The sequence below is a fragment of the Erythrolamprus reginae genome, chromosome 2 (assembly GCF_031021105.1).
Source record: "Erythrolamprus reginae isolate rEryReg1 chromosome 2, rEryReg1.hap1, whole genome shotgun sequence".
In the NCBI taxonomy this organism is placed as follows: Eukaryota; Metazoa; Chordata; class Lepidosauria; order Squamata; family Dipsadidae; genus Erythrolamprus; species Erythrolamprus reginae.
The window spans coordinates 295,157,828-295,181,000 of NC_091951.1; the positions used below are offsets into that span (position 1 = coordinate 295,157,828).

A 23,173-nucleotide genomic window follows, 5' to 3' on the forward strand; every position below is an offset into this window, starting at 1 on the left:
GCCGCTTTGCAGCTGTCTTCTGAAGCCGGAACGCTAACTTCCGCGTTCGGTTTCAGAAGACAGCTGCAAAGCAGTGCGCGTGTTTTAAAATGTCAGAGCCGGCCTGGGGGGCTCGGGGGCTTCCCCCCGAGCCCCCCAGGCCGGCTCTGACGTTTTAAAACACGCGCGCCGCTTTGCAGCTCTCTTCTGAAGCCGGAACGCTAACTTCCGCGTTCGGTTTCAGAAGACAGCTGCAAAGCGGTGCGCGTGTTTTAAAACGTCAGAGCCGGCCTGGGGGGCTCGGGGGCTTCCCCCCGAGCCCCCCAGGCCGGCTCTGACGTTTTAAAACACGCGCGCCACTTCGCAGCTGTCTTCTGAAGCCGGAACGCTAACTTCCGCGTTCGGTTTCAGAAGACAGCTGCAAAGCGGTGCGCGTGTTTTAAAACGTCAGAGCCGGCCTGGGGGGCTCGGGGGCTTCCCCCCGAGCCCGCCAGGCCGGCTCTGACGTTTTAAAACACGCGCGCCACTTCGCAGCTGTCTTCTGAAGCCGGAACGCTAACTTCCGTGTTCGGTTTCAGAAGACAGCTGCAAAGCGGTGCGCGTGTTTTAAAATGTCAGAGCCGGCCTGGGGGCCTCGGGGGGAAGCCCCCGAGCCCCCCAGGCCGGCTCTGACGTTTTAAAACACGCGCGCCACTTCGCAGCTGTCTTCTGAAGCCGGAACGCTAACTTCCGCGTTCGGTTTCAGAAGACAGCTGCAAAGCGGTGCGCGTGTTTTAAAACGTCAGAGCCGGCCTGGGGGGCTCGGGGGCTTCCCCCCGAGCCCCCCAGGCCGGCTCTGACGTTTTAAAACACGCGCGCCACTTCGCAGCTGTCTTCTGAAGCCGGAACGCTAACTTCCGCGTTCGGTTTCAGAAGACAGCTGCAAAGCGGTGCGCGTGTTTTAAAACGTCAGAGCCGGCCTGGGGGGCTCGGGGGCTTCCCCCCGAGCCCCCCAGGCCGGCTCCGACGTTTTAAAACACGCGCGCCACTTCGCAGCTGTCTTCTGAAGCCGGAACGCTAACTTCCGCGTTCGGTTTCAGAAGACAGCTGCAAAGCGGTGCGCGTGTTTTAAAACGTCAGAGCCGGCCTGGGGGGCTCGGGGGCTTCCCCCCGAGCCCCCCAGGCCGGCTCTGACGTTTTAAAACACGCGCGCCACTTCGCAGCTGTCTTCTGAAGCCGGAACGCTAACTTCCGCGTTCGGTTTCAGAAGACAGCTGCAAAGCGGTGCGCGTGTTTTAAAACGTGGCAGCCGGCCTGGGGGGCTCGGGGGCTTCAGGAGACAGCTGCGAAGTGGCACGCGTGTTTTAAAAGGTTGCAGCCGGCCTGGGGGGCTTGCCAGCACCCCCCCCCCCAGCACCCCAGGCCGGCTGCAACCTTTTAAAACACGTGGGATACGAGCGCCAAGGAGCTGTCTCCTGAAGCCGAGACAGCTCCTTGGCGCTCGTATCCCGAATGTGAGCTAGGGAGGCGAACAAAAATGTCGCTCCCCTCCCAGCTCTTATCTCGAGTAGCTCGTAAGTAGAGCTGCTCGTATGTCGAGGTTCCACTGTACTGGTAAAGAGATCAAATTTCATTAACATAATGATCTAGCATTTACACAGAGACATAAGCTCCTATATTTCATGCTTATTTCTATTTTGACAATGCTAAATTATTGTCGAAAATTGTGGCATTATGTTCCTGTTTCCGGTGCCTTTCCTTTGCTCACCTCATGATTGTTCACTTATATCAACATCTCACATTTTTATTTGCTGGACTTGAGCTCCCTTGTGGATTTTTGACTACTTATGTTTTTCATTATTTATGTCAACATGTACAAATTTTGTTTATCAAATTGTACAGTCAGGTTTACACTATTTGCAAAGATACTTGTTTGTTTAAGTACCAGGAAAAAGTATCCTATTTGCAATATGCACAACATATTACAATTTTAATTTTAGTACTGTATATGGTAGCTCTTTTAATTAGAAATCTGAGAAATGTAAATAACATAGTGGCATAAATCTCTAATTTTGCTGTAATATTATCCTGCTTTTTGTTGCTTGTTAAACTCGAATAGCAACAACAAAAATGCTGCTCAGGTCTGTTTTCCAAAAAATTTAGAATAATGAAAATCATTTGAGGAAATAACTTTACTCTGGATCTGCTGCTTGAAGTTATGTGGCAGATATTTAAAGGTTCAATGCAGTTGTTTTGATGTCCTCCTGAGAACTTTTGAGTATCTGTGTGCATTTGCAAAAGACGTTTAACATGTCTTTTGTGACAACCTTACAGCAGCTTTGCATGTCAGGTTTTCCCCAACAGGATTGAATGGAAATGCCATAAAAGTACCATTTATAACTTCTTATAAACATCTTCATTGTAGAAAAGGCTATTAAGTAATATGAAATAGTTCCTTCAGCTGCTGTATATTGAAAACATGTTTTGTATATTGTGGACTCAGTATCATGTTTGTACCTCTTTCTCCTGTTCACCTTATGCAATGAGTTACATGAGATTTTTGAGGCAGGAGGCATAGTTTCCTCTTGTCTCTAGTTATGATAACAACCAAACCTAATTTTAAAAAACCACCTCTGATCAAGTAAGAATTAATTCTCCAGTGTTGCGGATTTGAGCTGTTGCTTTCTGGCGCAAGGAGCAGATCTGGAGTAAAATATATCAAATTATAATGGTCCAAGTACATTACAAACATGCTAAGCCTAATGCCAAAATAGGTGCTTTTAGCTAAAGAGAAAAGTTACACTAAGAGAAATTATGTCACCCTAAAATATTTTTGACTATATATGTGTCTGTACAACTAAGCATTTTCTGGTAGTGATGTTAACAACTCTAATTCTACAAATCACAATGTAGTATATAGGCAGCACTTTAAAAACAGCAACAGTGCACACAAAAAGACTGATGGAAAGCTAAGGAAGCGAGATTAGGGAAAGTAAAGCTACATAACTGCAAACTTATGTTTTTAACTGCAAAGATGAATAGAAGTCACTAAAAACATATGGTACTTTGTTGTTTGTCAGTGAATAAAGGGACATTCATTTTCAAGAATAAAGGGACATTCATTTTCGAATCATGGCAATCAGAAAAGTTAAGTAAAATTAGACTCTAATGGTAAGTTATCACCTAGCTCCCTCTACTGCTTAATTCTGAAACTAACAGTTAACAAGTTTATATATTAGAGTAGTACATGTTTTTTAAAAAGAATGTTAGATCCCATATATAGCTTTTACACTACAGTTTAATGGATTAAAGTAATCTGGCCTTTAGTTTTTTTGTTTACTAAAAGTCTAAAAAATGTACATGCCTTAAGAAAACAGTTTCCAAATTAATAAGATTCTTAAGGGTGTGCATAAGACTTAAAGATATGCATTAAAAAGGCTGGAAAAAAGTTGGGATACTTTAATAAATAAAAAGATGTTTGCCCACACTTCTAAATTATTTCAGAAGTATGCACATCCCTATTATATATATATAAAGCAATTATTTAATTCACAGGAATTAGGAGGTCCAAATATAGTCAAAGTAAAATCTTCTTTATCTAAGTAATACAAAAAAAAATATGTATAAAATTTCAGATTTTATTCATATCTATGGGGTAGCATATGAGCCCACACATATAGAGAATATAATTATAGTATAATTTGAGGCATTATTAACCACAAAATCCTAAGTGGGAGACCCTAGGAGGAAATACCTATTCAATTAATCTAACACACACACTTGATGGACTCTGCTGGATTCTAAATAGTTATTTCTGAAACAGGGTCTTACAACTGGTGGCAATAGAATTCAAGTAGATAGCACCCATGTGGATTTTCCTCTGCTTGTAGATTTCCCAGGAAGTTTCCTGTTGTTCAAATATGCTACAGGATATGAGACAGCAAAAAAGATGCCTAGAGATGCAATTCATTCGATGCAAGTCTTCCCTGGAAAATCACCTGGAAAGTATAACTGGCTAAAAATGAAATGGTATAAATAACTGCTATTCTGCAAGTTGTAAAGGTTCCCTGTAGGTTTCTGAATGTATTCAAGTGTTGCTTTTACGTATAAAACCCTTCAAAGCATGATTTGCAGGACTATTTATCTCTGACTTTCTCTCTCCATTCCTTTAGCTCTGACAGAATGAGCATGCCTTGCTATCCCTAATGAAACAATGTGATCTGATGAGACTCACAAATTATGCTTTCACTACCCTTGCATCTGCCCTTTAGTACAGCATATCCCATTATATTCAAAACGCCTCAATCTTGCTGGGCTTCCATAAAACTTTAAACACTTGGTTTCTTCTTAAAGACCTGCATTAGGATGTGGGGTAATTCCACCTGGAACAATATTCTAGGTTTTTGAAAATGTTTTATGCTCTGCTTATGCTGTTTTATATTGTTCTTTATTTTTTATTGTTTAACTTTTTTATTTTTATGTTAACCAAAAATGCACTTAATGAGCTTAGTGGCCACAAAATAAAGAAAAGAATGGGACTATCTCGATAGGTAGGCAGCCCCAAAGTGGTTTGCCAGTTATGGATGAGCTTGTTCCTAATACCATAACAAAAACCATATCCTACTTATCATATCCCAAAGAAGTCATGATCTAAATTTGATCAAAAATAATTTTAAAAAGCAGTACAATTTCCAAATAAGTCTCAATTGAAACAACAGATTTCAAAAATTTCCGCTTTGTCCTTAATTACCTTCCTCCAGATCAGTGGTGGGTTCCTACCGGTGCGGTAGGCAGCTCTGTACCAGTAGCGGCCACCGCAAACTCTCCAGTGCCAGCCTGTCAGGTGGCGCCATCTTTTTTCTTGAATTTTTCAGTTTTGCTTCCTGTGCATGCGCAGAAGCAAAATCTCACAAGGGAACGCTCGCACGCGGAAGATTTCAGCTATTTTTTGTTTCTGCACATCCAGAATTTTCTCTAAAACCTCCAGTGATGAAGCACCCACAACTTCTGAAGGCAAGCTATTCCACTGAGTAATTGTCCTCACTGTTAAAAGGTTTCTCCTTAATTCTAGGTTGTTACTCTCCTTGATTAGTTTCCATCCATTGTTTCTTATCTTGCCTACTTGTGCTTGGGAAAATAAGTTGATCCCCTCTTCTTTGTGGCAGTCCCTCAAATACTGGAATGCTGCTATAATGTCACCCCTAGTTCTTCTTTCTCTAGACTAGCCATATCAAATCCCTGCAACCATTCTTCATATGTTTTTATCTCAAGCCCTTAATCACCTTAGTTGCTTTTCTTTGCACTTTTCCAAAGTCTCAACATCTTTTTGTAATGGGTGGCCAAAACCGGAGGTATTATTCCAGGTGTGATTTCACGGGTTGCAGTGTCCTAGTCACATGATCACCTTTTCTGACCAGCAAAGTCAACTGGGAAGCCAGATTCACTTAACAACCCATGTTATTAAGTTAACAAATGTAGTAATTCACCTAAGAACTGTGGCAAGAAAGATCATAAAATGGGGCAAAATTCACTTAACTGTCTTGCTTAGCAACAAAAATTTTGGGCTCGGTTGTGGTTGTAAATCAAGGACTACCTGTAATCTTTTACAGACAAAACTATCTACTTTACATTCATATTATCATGTCATTTTACAATCACAATGAAGTATGACCAAGATTTTTTTATAACTTTCCAAAGGATGTTTTAGAGCTTACATCAACTTCTTAATCTATGCATTAGGATGTACTGTAGTTATTTCCTGATACTTGTACTAATATTTAACACTGGGAAAATATTCAAATAAAAATATTGAGAAATTTGAAAATGTAAAAATAATGAATAAGGGATCAGTTTAATTGTTATTCAATTATCGTATTATTTTAGCAAAATAGTACTTCTCGGAATTTCTAATGTTCATTATCATGTAAAAGAAAACAAAGAACAAGCAACGGAATACAATGTTGTATGTAGCTTTCTCGTAGATGACTTACTTGAATTAGATCTAGAATCCCAAGTTCACTTTCCGAAGAATCAACGCAGAAAACAAAGTACAATGTAGCATAATGGCGATATATCAATTTGTTGTCTGAGCCACCTATTAATCTAAAGCAGAATACAGTGTCAAAGAGCAATTAACAACATTCCAATGGTCTTGGTTGATAACTAAAAGAAAATCATGATGCATAGTTGTGGCAAAAAACAAACAAACAAACAAAGGGTGTCAAAGGCAACATATTAACATTCAAAGCATTTAAAAATATCAGTAGATAGATCTTCTAAGGCAGGTTTTACAATGAGACTGATGATCTCATCAATCTTTTTGCAGCCAGGGACTGCAAGTTTTTTTTAGAAATACATTATTTTAAACATGTGGGAGAAACAGTTACTATACCTTTGGTGGTGGTGGTTTAAATGAAACAGAAACAATATGCCTTAGCTTGTTGTACACAAGGTAGCTATTCAATGACAAGCATATTATTTAAAAAGTGATAAAAATTTTCAGTTCAGAAAGATTGCATACATTTTATTTAATTTTTTAAAAACCTGATAATCTCAATACAGTAGATATAGAAACACCATGAGAATAAATTTTACCAAAGTCTCCCTTTCATAAATATATATTGTTCATACCACAAAAAATGAAAAATTAGAAGATTCTTAGACAAGATCTAGAATGACTAAGAGAAAAAAATCTGCAAACTAAGTGCTAATGAGGATTTAAGATCAAACAATAAATAATGGTCTACTTTAACCAAACATTTACATGTTTTTCAATGAAAGTGTTCAACTCTATCGATCCCTATGACTTAAGGTTCACATTCTGCTTCCAGCTAATGGTATCAGAAAAGTGTGAAAGAACCCAAATGTCATGATTCCAGTTATACTGGTTCCATATTTCTTTTTATCTCTATATATCTCCAGAATAGGCTTGGTAAAGTATCAGGCTTGGTAAAGATTAAGAGTTTGCCATTTCACTTTAAGTTTTTACTCTAAACCAACTCTCAACACAATGTATACACTGCATTGAGTCTAGCTTCTAATTTGATCATACTTACAAGCCTCCTTCTAAGAAATTACAAACATTTTCATCACGTTTTGATACTAAATGGAATGTTTCTCTGATAATCTGTTGTTGTATATCTTCACTCTGAAAAGAAAAGAACATGCTGTTTCCAAATGTAAGCATTCCTCTATCTCATATATAGCACAACTTTTATAACAAAACCACATTATTTATTAAAAATGTAAGCCTTCCAATTCCTGGTGACTCTAGGTCAGGGCTTGGCAACCTGCGGCTCTTTGGGCCCTCTGCCATGGCTCCCTGTCATCCTGTTGCTGCAGTGGCATGGTTAGACCCTTTTGTGACAACAACATTCCCTCTGGGACATTTGCTGTTGCACCAACAAAGACTGCTGTGAGATAACAGCGGAGCGGATCTTACAGGGTGGGCACCATCCCCCAAGCTTGGCCTTCCTCCTCCCTTGTCCTCCTCTCAGGACAAAGAAGCCCAGCAACGGGAGGGGGAGATACCTGGATAGAAGTGTTCCCATTGGCAAGTTGGATGGCAGAGAGGCATGGTCCGGCTCTCACAACGGAATGTGCCGCTTTCTGTTTCTTGTGCCCTTACTTTGCTTTAGCTATACAGTATTTGTTTGCTTTCATTTCCCTGGGCAGCGATGACTGGGGTCATGAGGTGGGAGCAAAGGCATCAGGGTTGCTTCACACACGCACACACACACACCCTCAACAAGGCAGGCCAGGAATGCCAGAGGGCTAGAAGACACGCTCTGACATTACCCCAACATGCATTTCTAGCATGCACTTCTCTGCCCTAGATAGGATTGAGCAGAGAGCAAGGGGAAAGGAGAAGAGAAGGAGAAGCCCAGCTAGCTTTCCTATGGCGTGGGGCATTAGGGGCAAGACCCAATACCCCCTCTGTGGTCTGCAGCGAAAACACACTTTACAATGGGAAGGACTGACTTCCCTCCTCCTCCTGGAGCCCATTCCTTGCTGCATTCGCCCCTGGCTACTCTTTCTCTGTCTCTCTGTCTTTCTCTGGGGCGGAGAGCAAACCTAGAAATAGCCACTCACCATTTCCCACCAGTCAGGGAGAGAGGGAGAGAGAAGGGAGGAAGAGACAGATTTAAGCCTCAACAAAGATGCTTACCCATCAGCCAGTCTCCCCGCCCTCTCTCTGTGATGCTCTCTTGCTCCCTGCCTCTGTGTCTCACTCTCAGAAAGCTCTGCAGCTCTATGTGCACTCTGCAGTTTTTCACCAGATGTTTTTCTTTCTTCCTTTTGGAAAGCCAGGCTGGTGAAAGAATGCATGGTAGAGGTTTTCCTCCTCCTCCCTCTCCTCCTCCTCTCATGCGCACTCACAGCTGGCCAGAGGGTCGTAAGGATGGGGGGGGGGAGAAGTCTCTCCCACAGGTTGTCCTCATTGCTCCATCAGCCCAGCTTTCCAAAAGGAAGAAAGAAAATCAGCTGGTGAAAAGCCCCAAAAGAGTACAGGCAGGCTGCAAAGGCCTTCAGAGAGTGGGAAGAGACACAGAGGTAGGGAGTGAGAAAGTCACACACACATACAGAGAGAGAGAGACAGACAGACAGACAGAGAGATGGAGATAGACAGAGATGGATAAAGATGAGACAGAGAGGGAGCTACCTATTTCCCATAGAAAACACGGAGCCAGAAAACCTGGATAGTCTTTGCTAGGGGTCATGTGACTGGTGGGAGTGAGTGACATCGAGTTGACCACACCATCCAGGTAAGTTCAAATGTAGTATTTTATTTTTACATTATATAAAATTATATCTCAGAATCCTAATGAATCAGATTTTTCTTTCGATGTACAAATTTGTTCCAATGTTAGGTAAATCTTTTGGAACAGATCTAAGCTGACATGCTAAGTTCTTGATCGCTCTATTTAATTCTCCCTATCAAATCCCTGTAACAAATCTTTTTCATATCTTTTATTTTCTGGCCACAAAGTCACTTTTGGTAGCATCTCAGCAGTGGGTTGCCCTCAGTTCAGCCCAGTTCTGCAAACCAGTAGCGCCAGTGGTGGGAGGTTCCACCCACCAACCCAGGACACTTCTGTGCAGAAGCATTGCACATGCAAACCAGTAGCAACGGGTTTTAGAACCCACTACTCTAGCATATCTACTTTAACTAGGATAAATAAAGATGTTGTAATAAAAAATGTTTTGTAAACAATCGAGAGTCTCTTGGATAAAATGGACAGTGTATAAGTTTAACATATAAAATAAAGATCTACTATGAAAATCCTTGCTGTTTCCATGCTGGTGCTTAATTCCCCAAAAAACATATTTTCACATATAGCCACTCCTTTAGGAAGCTAGCATACAAACATTCAATGATTTATTGCATAGCCATGCTGCTAATCAGAACTGTCATATTTACATAACAAAACATTAATACATATCTCATACGCAGTTGATTACATGTAGGGAAAAAACATTTTCCATATATCAGCAAAGCTATATCTTAACAGAAAATAAGCAATTCTCAAATTTTGTATTTCTCTTTGGTAAACATATATTTGCTGTTGTTTTCTCTCTCCCATCAGGTACCTAATAGCACCAAGCTGAATACCCAACTTTTTAATTTATAACAGTATACAGGATCAACCTATATTATCCCAATGCTAAGCATCGTATATCATCAACTTGAAAAAAACCTTTAGTTCTCAAGCAACATGAGAAGTTCATTGCATACAATCAGGCTCTCCTGTTTCCTACCTCATCTTTTTTTAAAAAGCTTCAAATTTGTTGCAATCAGATTACAACCTGTATCATTCCCAGCCCATGTGGACAACGGTGGGCAAAGTTGCATAGCAGCACCTGGGAACTACTAGCGATGGTATATGTATTTCATAAAGATCTGGATTTTTTTTTTAACTTTTTTTACTTTGCTCCTGAATTTTCCTTTGTAAAGCAAAGTTATAAATATAAACCATTTTTTTACCCTTCTTGAATCTCTTTCAGATTTTTTTTTCAGATCTTTTTTTAAATAGAGAAAACAATAGAGGTGATATAATCCTACAGATTCTATGGGATACAGCTAAGGCATATTTTAGAGGACTGGCAATCACATATAGACAATGGTGCTTGGCGGGGCCTAGGGGAAGAACCTTCTCTGTGGGGGGCCCAGCCCTCTGGAATCCGCTCCCCCTCCCCAGAGATTCATACTGCACCTACCCTCCTCGCCTTCCACAAGAATTTGAAAACCTATTTATGCCAGCAGGCTTGGGGTTACTAAACCTTAGCCTCTGGCCAACAAGTGTGTTGTATGTTTATTGTCTGAATCTGAATGAATGATTTTTAATGTTTTAAGGTTTATAGAATAGTTTTTATATTAGTTCTTTAAATTACAGTAGAGTCTCAGTTATCCGACATAAACAGGCAGGCTGATAGTTGGATAGCCGAAAATGTCAGATAATCCAGACTCTACTATATATGGCCCACCCACCCGCTTCCGTCCCCAGCTCTCTCTCTCTCTAGTTTGCTTCCTTCTTCGTCTCTCTTTCTCTCTAGCTCACTTCCCTCCTCAGCTCTCTCTCTCTAGCTCACTTCCCTCCTTGGCTCTCTCTCTAACTCACTTCTCTCCTTGGCTCTCTCTCTTTCTAGCTCGCTTCCCTCTTTGGCTGCGTGTCTCTCTCTCTAGCTCACTTCCCTCTTCGGCTCTCACTCGCTCGCTCGCCCGCTTCCGTCCCCGGCTCTCGCTTGCTTCCCTCCTCCCAGCTTGCTTCCCTGTCGTGGCTGTCATGCTTGGGGGGGGGGTGTATGGGGGTATGCGCGGAAATGCCTATAGCCACCTCCCCAAGCAGCCACGACGTTGGATAATCCAGAATGTCGGATTATCAAAGGACAGATAACTGAGACTCTATTGTAATTGGATTTCAGATGTTTCATTGTATATTGTTTTTGAGTGAGCCACTCAAAGTCCTCAGAGAGGGGCAGCATACAAGTCCAATTAATAAAATAAATAAATAAAATAAATATACTGCAAAATGAAATGGACAAAGATGGGAGAACCAAAAAAATTAGAAGAGGAATATAGGAAATTAGAAAAGAAGCTCCAGAGAGATGGACAAAATAAAAAGATTAAAATGATGATGGACTTGAATAAACATAAAATAAATATGCTAGAAAATGAAGACGTAGCAAGAAAACTAAAAAGCTCCAAATAAAACTTTCTTGAACATGCTAATAAACCAGGGAGATGGTTAGTGTATATCATGAAAAAAGAAAAAAAATAGATTAAACATCTGGAAGATGCTAGTATAGTATAAGGGCAGACTAGATGGACCATGAGGTCTTTTTCTGCCGTCAGTCTTCTATGTTTCTATGTTTCTATGCTGAAGAGAATATTGGACATTGTAGAGAGGGAAAAAAGAAGATAGCATGGACATTTTATAAAGATTTATATAAACAGGGGGGGAAACTTAAAAATCAAAAAATACTTGGAGGAAATGGATATACAGTGGTATCTCTACTTAAGAACTTAATTCGTTCCATGACCAGGTTTTTAAGTAGAAAGGTTTGTAAGTAGAAGCAATTTTTCCCATAGGAATCAATGTAAAAGCAAATAATGCATGAAAACCCATTAGGAAAGAAATAAAAGCTCAGAATTTGGGTGGAGGGAGGAGAGGAAGAAGAGGAGGAGGACAGTCGCTGCTGAAGGAAGAAGGTGAGTTGAGGGGAATCAAAAAAATCCAAAACTTTAAGGCTTAAAAAAGGGGGGACGGACTGAGGCGGTGAGGAGGAGCATGTGCCTCCCATACACTGAGCCAGAGAGAGAAACCCAGGTGGGCAAGGGGGGGAACCTCCTACTCCTTTGACCAAAAGGCAGCTGCTGCTGCTACTACCTGTTTCCTCTTCCTTCATATACTGAAGGGCTCCCCTTTCCTCTCGCTTGCTCACTTGCTTTCTAGCCCGTGCCTTTCCTTCACTGTGGTGACCTCAGTTTGGCTGAAGCTGAGTTTATTCAGCTGGGGCGAAGCGCCCCCTTTTGTCTTTCCGCTCCCAGATGCTCCAGGAGGTAACTTCGCGCAGGGTGTATGGGAGGCAGCGCGCGGGAGTCACCACAGCGAAGTGGTTTATTCCCTCTCCAAGTGCCCAGAGAAAGTTAAACCACCAAAAGGCTCCTCTGGCCGCCCAGCAAAGCCCGAGATGGCCGGGATTAAAGGGGGAATGGCAGGAAACTGGCCAGGCCTTCGTGATATTCTCAAATTTCCTGGGAATTTTTTCCGGGCTAAGGTTCTTAAGTAGAAAATGGTTCTTAAGAAGAGGCAAAAAATCTTGAACACCTGGTTCTTATCTAGAAAAGTTCTTAAGTAGAGGCGCTCTTAGGTAGAGGTACCACTGTACCAAAAATCCCAGAAAAATATAAGAATTTATTAGAAGAGAAAGTAACTCCGAGTCCTTGGAGAGGGGCGGCATACAAATCTAATAAATAATAGTAATAACAACAACAACAACAACAACAACAACAACAACTATGATGGAACAGAAGAATCTCCACAACAACAACAACAACAACTATGATGGAACAGAATCTCCTTCAGATTTGTCCCTATTCAGGTGTGTCCTTTATCTTTCGTATGAGAAATAGGGGCACTTGCATGAATCGGAAAACAACCGTGCAACCGGAGAGCGGCCGTTATCTTTCTCCGCCTCTCGGTGCAAAAGAAGAAGCCACTAGGTAAAGAGCCCTGAAGAAAACGACCCGAGGGGAAGAGGCGCTATTGCACACGTAAACATTTAGCCAATAGCCTCTCTTCCGTCCTTTCCTCCTGGAACCGAACCGGGTTCCTTAATCTGACGCTCGCCGCAGAATGAAAGCTTTTGAGGAGAGGCCTTTTTGTCAGTCCCGTCCCGCATTGACTTCCTCGTCAAGGCGTCGAATCATTCCAAGCCCCAACCCGCGCCTTCAGGCGACTTGGGCGGCGCCCATTCAACCCGTTTTCTTGGGCTCGTCACGAATGATAAGCCCACCGACCAGGTAGGCTCGCTCGCCCCGGAGACTAAAAGATGGATGATTTTTCCGGGTGTCGTGCGAACGCAGTAGCCCCCTTCCCCCTCTCAGCCATCCAAGGCCGGCCTCTCCCCTCCCGACACTCACATAGCGCTGGTAGAATTTGGAAAGGCGCGGCTTGCCATGGTTGTTGAAAATGAGGATCGCCTTAATCATGGTGAGGGCGGCGGTTGACGACCCCCCCTCCCCCCAATGAGGCGCGAGGCTCGCGTACCCCGCTCTGCAGAGCGCGACACGGCAGAAGCCCCACCCCTCTCTCCGCCCCGTCCCCCTCCCTTCTCTAAGCCGCGAGCGAGCGAAAGGCGGAGTCAGACACAGAACCGTTCTACGGGCTGGAGGAGGCCGAAGGAGAAACGTCACTTGACTAACTCGGGATAACGGCGGCCGGGAGGGACCAAAAAGATAAAATTAAAAACCCTCGAAGGCTGAACTCGCTATCACGTGGTCCTAATGTCAGGTGTTGAGACAGGGACGGGGGAGGGGTGACGCCGCTTCCGCTTTGCCGTCACTATGTCGGAGACCAGCGAGAAGCCGGAGACGCCGCCGGTGGCTGCGGCTCCCGGCTGTTCTCCCGAGGAGGGCGGCCGAGGGGAAGGTGGGGAAGAAGAAACCTCGGAAAATGGAGGAGGAGGAGCCGCCGCGGCAGGGGCGCTCGACGCGACTCCCCCCTCGGCTCTTTCCCCGGTGGCCGAAGAACCTACGGGAGACACGAAGAAGAAAAGTAAAGCGGCGGGAGGAGGAACGATCACCTGTCGGGCAGGGCAGGGATGCGGGGTTGGGGGAGAAACTGGCCGTCGTAGATATTTTTTCACGTTCCCGGTTTCCTGTTGATTGTTTCCCCTCTCCTTTGTGATTTCCCAGAGTCTGCATTAAAGTGCTCCCCCTCCCCCGATCTAGGCCTCCTTACAATAAATTCACATTTATTTGCTTATTTGTTGGTTTGTCAAACATGCATAGCAGTAGTTTGTATAAACATAATAAGTAAAAAGTAAAGATAAAAGAGAACAGGGACGGTAGGCCCTGTAGTGTGCTTATGCACGCCCCTTATTTTTTATTTTGCTTATTTTTATTTTTATTACTTTTTTAATTTTTACTAAAACAAAACAAGACACCAACATACATATAAAAAAACGACAAACATACAACAAAATAGAGGAGCTATTACCGCTCTGCTCTTATCAGAAGTTTCCGGAGAAAAACCTTTGCAAATCATATCATACAAAGAAACATATACTTATATTTCCCACTATTTACAAATTTATAGCTTTATAATATGTTTAGTTGTTTAGTTATTACTTAATCTTATGTTCAACCAATCATAGATCTTATCCCAAGCTTTATAGTATTCAGTTTCCTCTTGTCCCTTCAACTTGCTTATTTTTATTTTTAAATGTTTTAATTTTTAATTTTCAAACTTTTAATTTTAATTTTGCTTATTTAGGGATAGAGAAAATTAATAGTAGAACTTTACTGGTTTGACTGAAATTATTTCTAGATGCCAGGTTCCCCTTAAATTCTTTTCTAGCTCTTGTTTTAAATCAATTAATTTTTTTAAAAAAGAATATACAGTAGTTAAAAGCACAATATACAAGCTTAGGACCACAAGCAAAGCACCTTTGGCCATCATCGTGGAGTAGTGTCCAAAGCCCTTTGAAATGTTGCCTAATTTGCATATTTCAAAGGAAGAGAAGCTATTAGATGCAAGGCAATATGTTACATTTTTATTAGATTTTTATAATTATTTTTTATCTTGGCACTCTCATTTTAAAATCTTAAAAGAATGCCATGTACTTCATTGTGGTCTTAATCCTGTTTCAGCTCATCTGTATTTTAAATTGGCAAAAGGGACCATCCACATTTACTTGCAGTTGAAGGATAAGCTGGGCAAAAATAAGAAAGGCAGTGATAGGGAGGAGGGTTATTATTATTATTATTATTATTATTATTATTATTATTATTTATTAGATCTGTATGCCGCCCCTCTCCGAAGACTCGGAGCGGCTCACAACAACAATACACAGTACAAATCCAATAATTAAAAACAGTTTAAAACCCTTAATATAAAAACAGTCATACATCCCAGACAAACCATACATAAAACGGAATGGCCTGGGGGAATCAATTTCCGCATGCCTGATGGCAGAGGTGGCTTTTAAGGAGTTTGCAAAAGGCAAGGAGTGTGGGGGCATTCCTGATCTCCGGGGGAGTTGATTCCAGAGGACTGGGGCCACCACAGAGAAGGCCCTTCCCCTGGGTCCCGCCAGACGACACTGTTATTTTATTAAAGGTTGTCACTAAACATTTTAGCCTCTGCAACTATTTTTTATTGTACAGTTTTTAGTAGCATTTCTGTATGTATGGTAGCTGAGCTGGATATTTCTTTTATAACTATTTTATTAATCATTTCCTATTTATTGTGGTCATGAAATTTATCTTGGTATTATCTTCTAAATATATATTTTAAATATATAAATTGGTATAATAAGCCATTGGGAAGCAGTTTGATGTAGTGGTTCAAACAGCAGGCTAGACACCTGGAGGCTAGGATTTCTAAATTCTGTCTTCAGCATAAAGCCAGTCGGGCTAGTCATTGTTTTCTAGGCCCTAGGAAGGAGACAATGGCAAACTACTAAACAACCTTACTGAGAAAACTATAGAGACTTGTCCAGAAAGTCTCTGAGAATCTGATGTGATTGAGTGGGAATTTTTTTTACAAATGAGGGTGTTTGCTTTTATCTCTAAAGCCCATTCTGTATTTTTGAGACTTCATTCAGTATACTTTAGCATACTTCATGTTTGATTTTTCAGTTTTTCATTTGCAACGTGTTCTGTTTTCTAGTTGATGTGTTGCTCAAAGCTGTTGGAGATACTCCTATAATGAAGACCAAGAAATGGACTGTAGAAAGAACTCGAACAATACAAAGCCTAATTGACTTCATAAAAAAATTTCTCAAACTTTTGGCATCTGAACAGTTGGTATGTAATTAGGTTCTCACACTTAAATAAGGAACTGAAGGAAATCATATCTTTTTTTAAAAAAAAAAATGTGAATACAAGTGCCAAAATTGGTTGTGTATAGTGGTGCAGTGATTAGAAGGCAATACTGCAGGCTATTTCTGCTGACCGCCTGCAGTTTGGCAGTTCAGATCTCACTAGGCTCAAGGTTGACTCAGTCTTCCCTCCTTCTAGGGTCGGTAAAATGAGGACCCAGATTGTTGGGGGCAATATGCTGTCTCTGAAAACTGCTTAGAAAGGGCTATAAAGCACTGAAGCTGTATATAAGAAGTGCTATTTCTATTGCTGTACACTGTAGAGTGCCATCCTATTTTAAACTATTATATAGATAAAAAATGCATTGTTAGTTTTCTCATGGCATCAAAATTAATTGTAGTTATAAAAGATTCCCTAAGCTAAGCCCATGTGACTGGCTTGAAGTTCATGTACTCCAGGACAGGGGTCTGCAACTTTAAACATTCAAAGAGCCATTTGGACTTGTTTCCCACAGAAAGGAGAACACTGGGTGCCATAAAACCTGAGTGGGTGTGGCCAACTCATCATCATTCCCATCCAGTCACATGACATCTCCCTAACCATGCCTACTGGGTTTTATGGCTCCGGGTGTTTTCTGTGGGAAGTGTGTATTTGTCTCTCTTTCTTCCTCCCCCTCTCTGGTTTTTCTAGTTTTCCTCTCTCTCGCTCCTTCCCTCTCTTCATTCTTTTCTTTCTTTTCTTCCTCTCCTCTATCGCATTTCCCTCTTTTCCCTCTCATTCTTTTCCCCCATCTCTCTCATTTTTGTGTCCCTCTCCCTGTCTCTCTCCCCTTCTCTCTCTCTCTCTCTCATTTTTTTCTCTTTTTCCTTTCTCATTCTCTCCCTCCACCATTTTCTCATTTCTCTCTCTCTCTTTCCCCTTTTCTCTCTCATCTCTCTATCTCTCTTTCCCCCCACTCTCTCCTTCTCTCCCTCTCTCTCAGACATTCATATTTATGTTTCGTGCATGTGTGTATGTTTCCTCTTGAACCTTTCCAAAATCAGGGAAAGGTTGGAGTTTTTTGGTTTGTTTATTTTTTTGCTCATGTTCTTCTTTAGGTGCTTTTTATCATATGACTTAAATCAAGAGTCATTTCAGGTTTCCAAATAAATGAAGCCCTTTCATCCCCCTGCTATGGCTCCCTGTCGTCTGGATGGTCCCACCTCTCACCCTCCCAGTGACTCTGCATGGCCTGAGAAGGTAAGGGCAACGGTGTGGATGGAGACACTCTCCATATTCCAGAGCAGGAGGGAAGTGCCCCTGTACTTGCCTCTCATCTCATGGCCCTTCTTCTGGGGCTTCTTGGGACTGTGGGACTCCTCGGTCACTTGGGGAGATGCACAACTTTCTCTCCACCTCAAGAGAAATTAAGGTATTGAGCAACACACTTAAATTTATCATGCTTCACAATGAGGGAAATGGCTTCCCCTCCTCTTCCTGGAGCCCATTATGATGTGTACCATCGGTCACAGCCAGACTGAGCCAGTGCCACATGGCAGAGAGAAAGTCATGCATCTCCCTGAGCCGAGGTGTGCGCAGCACCATTGTGTTGGAAATGTAAAAAAGAAAAAGGCACATTCTACCATCAATGGTGGACTTGCCCAGAGGCTAAGAAGTATTGGAACAAGACAACAGATTGGTTAAAAGAAATAACATCGCAAGAATTTGAAAAAAAAACCCAGAACTATATTTATTGGACATCTTTCATACAAAAATTTAAAAAGAAATTAGGTATTTGGCCATCCATATTTCGACAGCTGCTAGGATAGCTTACGCCCAGCAATGGAAAGCCGACAGAATACCGGAAGAAGGTACAATTATTTAAAAGATACTAGAATGTCCAGAGATGGACAGAATGTCCAAAAAATTGGAAGGAAAAGAAGACACAAAATATTATAAGATATGGGGAAACTTCTACAATTGTCTAGAGAAAAGGACAATGATAAAATAAATAAATTAGAAATTAGAAAAGTATAAGCAAAGCAAAGCAATGCGTTAATAAAAGAATACCAATTTATGAGGAAAGATTTCTCTGATCAAACAGTCTGAAAGAGTGGGAAAATTATTTTTCCCAAATGTCTGTATTTATATGTTTTGTTCCATTTACTGTTTTGTTTTTATTTGTCTATTTGTATGTTTGTTTTATTATTTATGTAAAAAAAAAAATTAAAAAGAAGATGTGCCAGAGGAAGCACCCGCGAGATAAGAGGCAATACAGGGGGGCACTTTCCTTCCATTCTGGAATATGGAGCGAGTCTCCATTCCCACCATCGCTCTTCTCAGGAAACAGGAGGAATGACTGGGAAGAGAGGGCAAGGGGCAAGGCCAGCCAGTTGTGCATACAATCCCCCCTGACTCCACCACAGGCTATTTCTGCAGAGCCTAGCAGGCTTCCCTGAAGCCGCTGGAAATGGCCTGTCTTTGGACCTCCAGTGAGCCTGGCTTCAAGTGCCACTGTGGCTCACATGCCATACGTACACCATCACAGGTTGAAGTGCTATTGCTATTTACTCTATTTTTTGTATTATAAGATGCACCAATGTATAAGATGCACCAAGATTTCAAAAAGGTAAGTTTAAAAAAATATTTTTGTCCTCCCTGCTCCCAAGAGCATTTTGCACGCCTTCCAAACCCTCTGCGCGCCCTCTTTTTTTTTTTTTTTTTGCAAAAATGAGCCTGTTTTGCGAAAAATGGAGTTCACAGAGGGTTTGGGAGGCCTGCAGAGTGCTTCTGGTGGTTGGGGGAAGGTAAAACTCCAGTTTTTGAAAAAAAAAAAAAACCCCTCCCGTTTTTCACCCATTTTTTTGCAAAAATTGTCCCATTTTTCACCTGTTTTTGTGAAAAATGGGGTGTGTACAGCGCTCAGGAGGTCTGCAGAGTGCTTCTGGGGATTAGGGGAAGGCAAAAATGCCCGATTTGGGAAAAACAAAATGCCCCTGGTTTTTGCCCGTTTTTCACTAAAACGGGCGTTTTTGCCTTCCGCCAGCCTTCAGGAGCCCTCTGCAGGCCTCCCAAATTCCATTTTTTAAAAAATGGGACAAGGGAGCAGGGCTTTGGGAGGTCAAAACTGGCTGTATTCGGTGTATAAGATGCACCAACATTTCCACCCTCTGTTAGGGGTGGTAACTGACCTGGTTAGAGAGTCATTGGTTGAAACAGGGATATGCTTTTGTCCTGCTTATAGTTAACTTACGCATTAATGTTTCACCTACCTAAGCTTGCTTAATGGTCTGCCCCACGCCTTCCGTATGCTAGTAATGGGGCCATTCTTTGAGGAACGGAAGTGGGATTGAAAAGAGACTTATGTTCATTTGTCCAGTGTTGTGAAGTAGAACGTTTACAAATTAACTTCCAAAAAACAAGGCAATACTATTTGCCAAGAAGGTCAAGGAACTTCCAAGTATTTCCACTACAATCTTACAATTAAATTTCTGCTGTTTTGGAAACTTTGAGGGCAAAAAAGATGAAGTACAGTATAATATTTACTGAATTACCATTTGATTCCTGTTCAATACTATGTGTAATGTAAATAAATTTTATTCAATTCCTACATTGGTAGAATTTGCTGAAGATGTATAACCTATTTTGTGAAAACAATGCTTTTTCTTTTATGTTGTTGTTTATATTGCTATGTATTAGCCAGTGATAATAAATTTAAATGAGCTGAATTCTACACAGTGGTTTGTATAAAGGGCCCAGAAGATTTTTTTTTCTGTATTTTTAAGTATCGTATTAATAAAAATTATAATTGTAGTAATACAGACCAAAAAAACAGGGGTTGAAAGAAAACACTATTCCAAATATTAGAATACATTCAAAATTCCTATTTGTTGGAGGTTACAAATTTTCCACTGAGACCAATTTATTCTTTTCAATCACCTACTGTTTAATGATGGTACTGAATATGATGTGAAGCAGGAAATGCCAATTTAGCAGCCCAATTTCCTGCATTGTTTTTCTCATTTCAATAATTGCAACACTTTGGAGGTGGAGGGAGGATTTCAGTAGCAGTATAGCCTCTGTCTTGTATTTGGCGATATTGTTCTCCCCTTTAACTTGTTAATCACAATACAATATTATCATCATGTGTGTCTATGGTGAGTTACTCTTTCTGAATAATTATAAAATACTTGGGTTGTTATGCAACATTTTGAAGACAAAAAATAGGAGCACTGATGATGTTGGGTAATGAAACAACCGGGCCCAGAGGCCGTAAGGACTCCACAGATAGAAAACATGTTAAACATTACACATAATGGTCATAATATTGTTGAGCAGCATTATTGTGTTTTGAGTTGATAAAAAGTTACCAATGTAGTATTTCTTTCTCATGCAGTTTATTTACGTGAATCAGTCCTTTGCTCCTTCACCAGATCAGGAAGTTGGAACACTATATGAGGTGACTACTGGTTTACAAAATTATTTCTGCTTCTTGTGATAGGAATTAAAAGGTCACTTGGTGCTAGAGAGTTTAGTATTTAGGGGCGGGGGAGTTAGAAATTAACCAACAGACCTACGGTAATTCTAAAATTTGACAATACCTCATTTAAAGGTACTAAGCGTTCAAGAAATTTGGTAAAGATGTTTACAAATTGAGTTTTGTTAACAAACAAAATTGAAACATATTTAAGAATATGTTTAAGAATTCTTGAGCTCTCACATGTTTTTAAGATGTAACACACCAAAACAAATGACAGTTTAATCAAAACTTTTTAAACATGTGTTGTCAATACATGGCAGCATTTCACAAGAAACTCTTTGTATAACTAACTGAACTAACTACAATAAAAGTTGCTAATATAAATTTTAATTATTAACATTTGTTGCATCACTGCTTGTTAAACTTTTTTTTCTTGTTTTCTTACAGTGTTTTGGAAGCGATGGCAAACTTGTATTACATTATTGTAAAACTCAGGCCTGGGGATGAATTAATAGCTACTGTTGCTTAAGACTATTAGATAGTGGATTGGCTAAAATAATCTTCAGAGACATTCCCCATGGACAAATGGAAGAAATGGCTGCACTACTACTTGTTTTCTTCTTCTCTTTTCTGTGTGTCAGCATAGGAGAAAAGTACAAAAACACATACTGAGGAATGTTTACAGTACAATTTATTTGATGGTTTTCTTGCAGAAATTAATCTGCCATCTTTACAGCTGAATTTAGCATTTATTGTTCCAAGATTTGGCATGTCTGTTCCTGAGAAACAGGTTCATGCCTAACATGGAGAATACATTTCACCAATATATGGAGTTTACCTTCTCGCTCTTTGAAGGAGCTTTATTGTACATGGAAAGCTTAAAGCATCTATATCTGAGATAAATGGACACATTTTCTATTTGGTCTTGTCTGTGATTCTTTATTTTCAATTCAATTTAAATCAAACATACTCTGGTCTGCACATCCTCTATTATCATAAAACTTCATTTCAACTTACAATTTCTTTTTTCTTTTGTTTTAAACAGAACTTTGAAAAACATTACCTTCCCAAGCACACAGAAAACAATTTTCCCTGTAATTTTTGCATTCTTTTTGAAGTCTATAAGTGGGAAATAATCACATTCTTCTCATTAAGATTAGATATAATCTTCATTTATTAAATTTCAGAACCAGTTCAAAAGCAAACCATATTCTGTATTCTTTCTTATCCATGCTATAAATATTTTTTCTAATGTGTGATCTTTGTTACTTCTTTCCATTTATATGTTAATCCAAATGTTATGTGCAAAGCCACCTTCCTCATTGAAGTTTGTCGACCTTTATATTTCAAGTTTATATATTTCAACAGATTGCTTCAGGTTGAGCCTACAGAATCATGTTACATTATAGCAATAGCACTTAGATTTCTAAAGAAATAATGATCAAATAATGATATTTAAGAGAAATCAGATTATTTTCTCTGTTTTAGAGTAGTATTCCTTGTGTAGGTAGTGAATAAGAACTATATCAGTAGTATTTTAATATTTAATCATAATATTATTCAGTCAAAAGTGAAATTATTAGTACGGTATCTTGGTTTTTACCTATGGTCTATACTAACTTGTTCCTCTTTTAAACTGTCTAAACTATTCTTTAATCAAAATTGATAAAGCATGGTTTGCCAAATAAGGATTGAATATATGGAGAAGGGTACCATGTTATATAATTTAAAAGCAGGGAAATAGTTTCAAGCATAATTGCTGTGAAGAAGGTCAATTTAGGCCCTTTTTGTTTAGTTTTAGATTTTTGTTTTAGTATTCCTTCAAGCCAAGATTGCAGAAATTATTTATTTATTAAATTTATTTTCCACCTGTCTCGCTGTGGCTACTCCAGATGGCTTCTGAGAATTTTCTATAATATATTGCAGTTATTTCATGGTTTTCCTTATTCCCTCTCTCTTATATTCTCATCTGCCAACATATTTATTATAAACAGTTCTTTGCTGCTTCATTGTTAGGAATCAATTATGAGCAGTTCAAAAGCAGAATAATATAAAATTATAACAATGTGACTCAGCCTCATATCCATCTCATCCTCACCTCAATCTCCTAATACACATTAAAGCATTGTGTTTTTAAATGTTTCATGCTAGGCAAGGATATGGTTCTTCTTTTATTTGGTAGAAGGTTATCCCGCAGAAAGAGCTTTGCTTCTTTAATCTAGGTTCAACATGGATGATCTATGATCCTCCATTTCAAATAGCTCTTAATAGCTCTTAATTCTAACGTGCAGACTTGCTTGTTGGAATTGGACAGTATCTGATAGGCTAGTACAATGCCTACCACCTGGAATAGAATCATGACCTCATTACAGGCCAAAATGTCAAAATGTGCAACCATACATGCGTCAGCTTTTCCTGATTGTGTCCACAAAGGAACCTGTACAAATTGCTTCATTTAATGGCTCGTATGCAAAGAATGCTATTAAAAATAAGTAAAACAAACATTCATGTTTATGTTTAATTCAGACAAAAATTCAAATCGATGTACTGGTCCATTACAAAATAAATTCCAAAGAAGTTAATACTGCTTTTGAATCACAACATTTTTACAAGCTGAATTTTAAGCTTGAGTAGGACCAACCAGCATCTTTAATATTTTGTTGATCTTCTTAGCATTTCCCATATAAAATATGTCCTGACATTCTGTA

General features: G+C 40.2%; 2 protein-coding genes across 2 annotated transcripts in view; one reads left to right on the forward strand and one right to left on the reverse strand.

Annotated features, from left to right (window-relative positions):
* Positions 1 to 13,376, reverse strand: part of AP3S1 (adaptor related protein complex 3 subunit sigma 1) — a 29,072-nt gene extending 15,696 nt beyond the window's left edge. The window contains exons 1-3 of the mRNA XM_070742884.1: positions 13,103 to 13,376; positions 7,014 to 7,105; positions 5,949 to 6,060 (exon numbers count right to left, since the gene is read on the reverse strand). Of these exons, the coding sequence (XP_070598985.1) occupies positions 5,949 to 6,060; positions 7,014 to 7,105; positions 13,103 to 13,171 (273 nt within the window). The 5' untranslated portion in view covers positions 13,172 to 13,376. The remainder of the gene's footprint in view (positions 1 to 5,948; positions 6,061 to 7,013; positions 7,106 to 13,102) is intronic.
* ATG12 (autophagy related 12) lies at positions 13,326 to 22,967 on the forward strand. Its single transcript, XM_070742883.1, has 4 exons — positions 13,326 to 13,736; positions 15,855 to 15,991; positions 20,382 to 20,444; positions 20,913 to 22,967. Exons 1-4 carry the CDS (start codon positions 13,526 to 13,528, stop codon positions 20,970 to 20,972), a joined length of 471 nt encoding a protein of 156 aa, XP_070598984.1. The 5' UTR covers positions 13,326 to 13,525; the 3' UTR covers positions 20,973 to 22,967.
* The last annotated feature ends 206 nt before the right edge of the window (positions 22,968 to 23,173 follow it).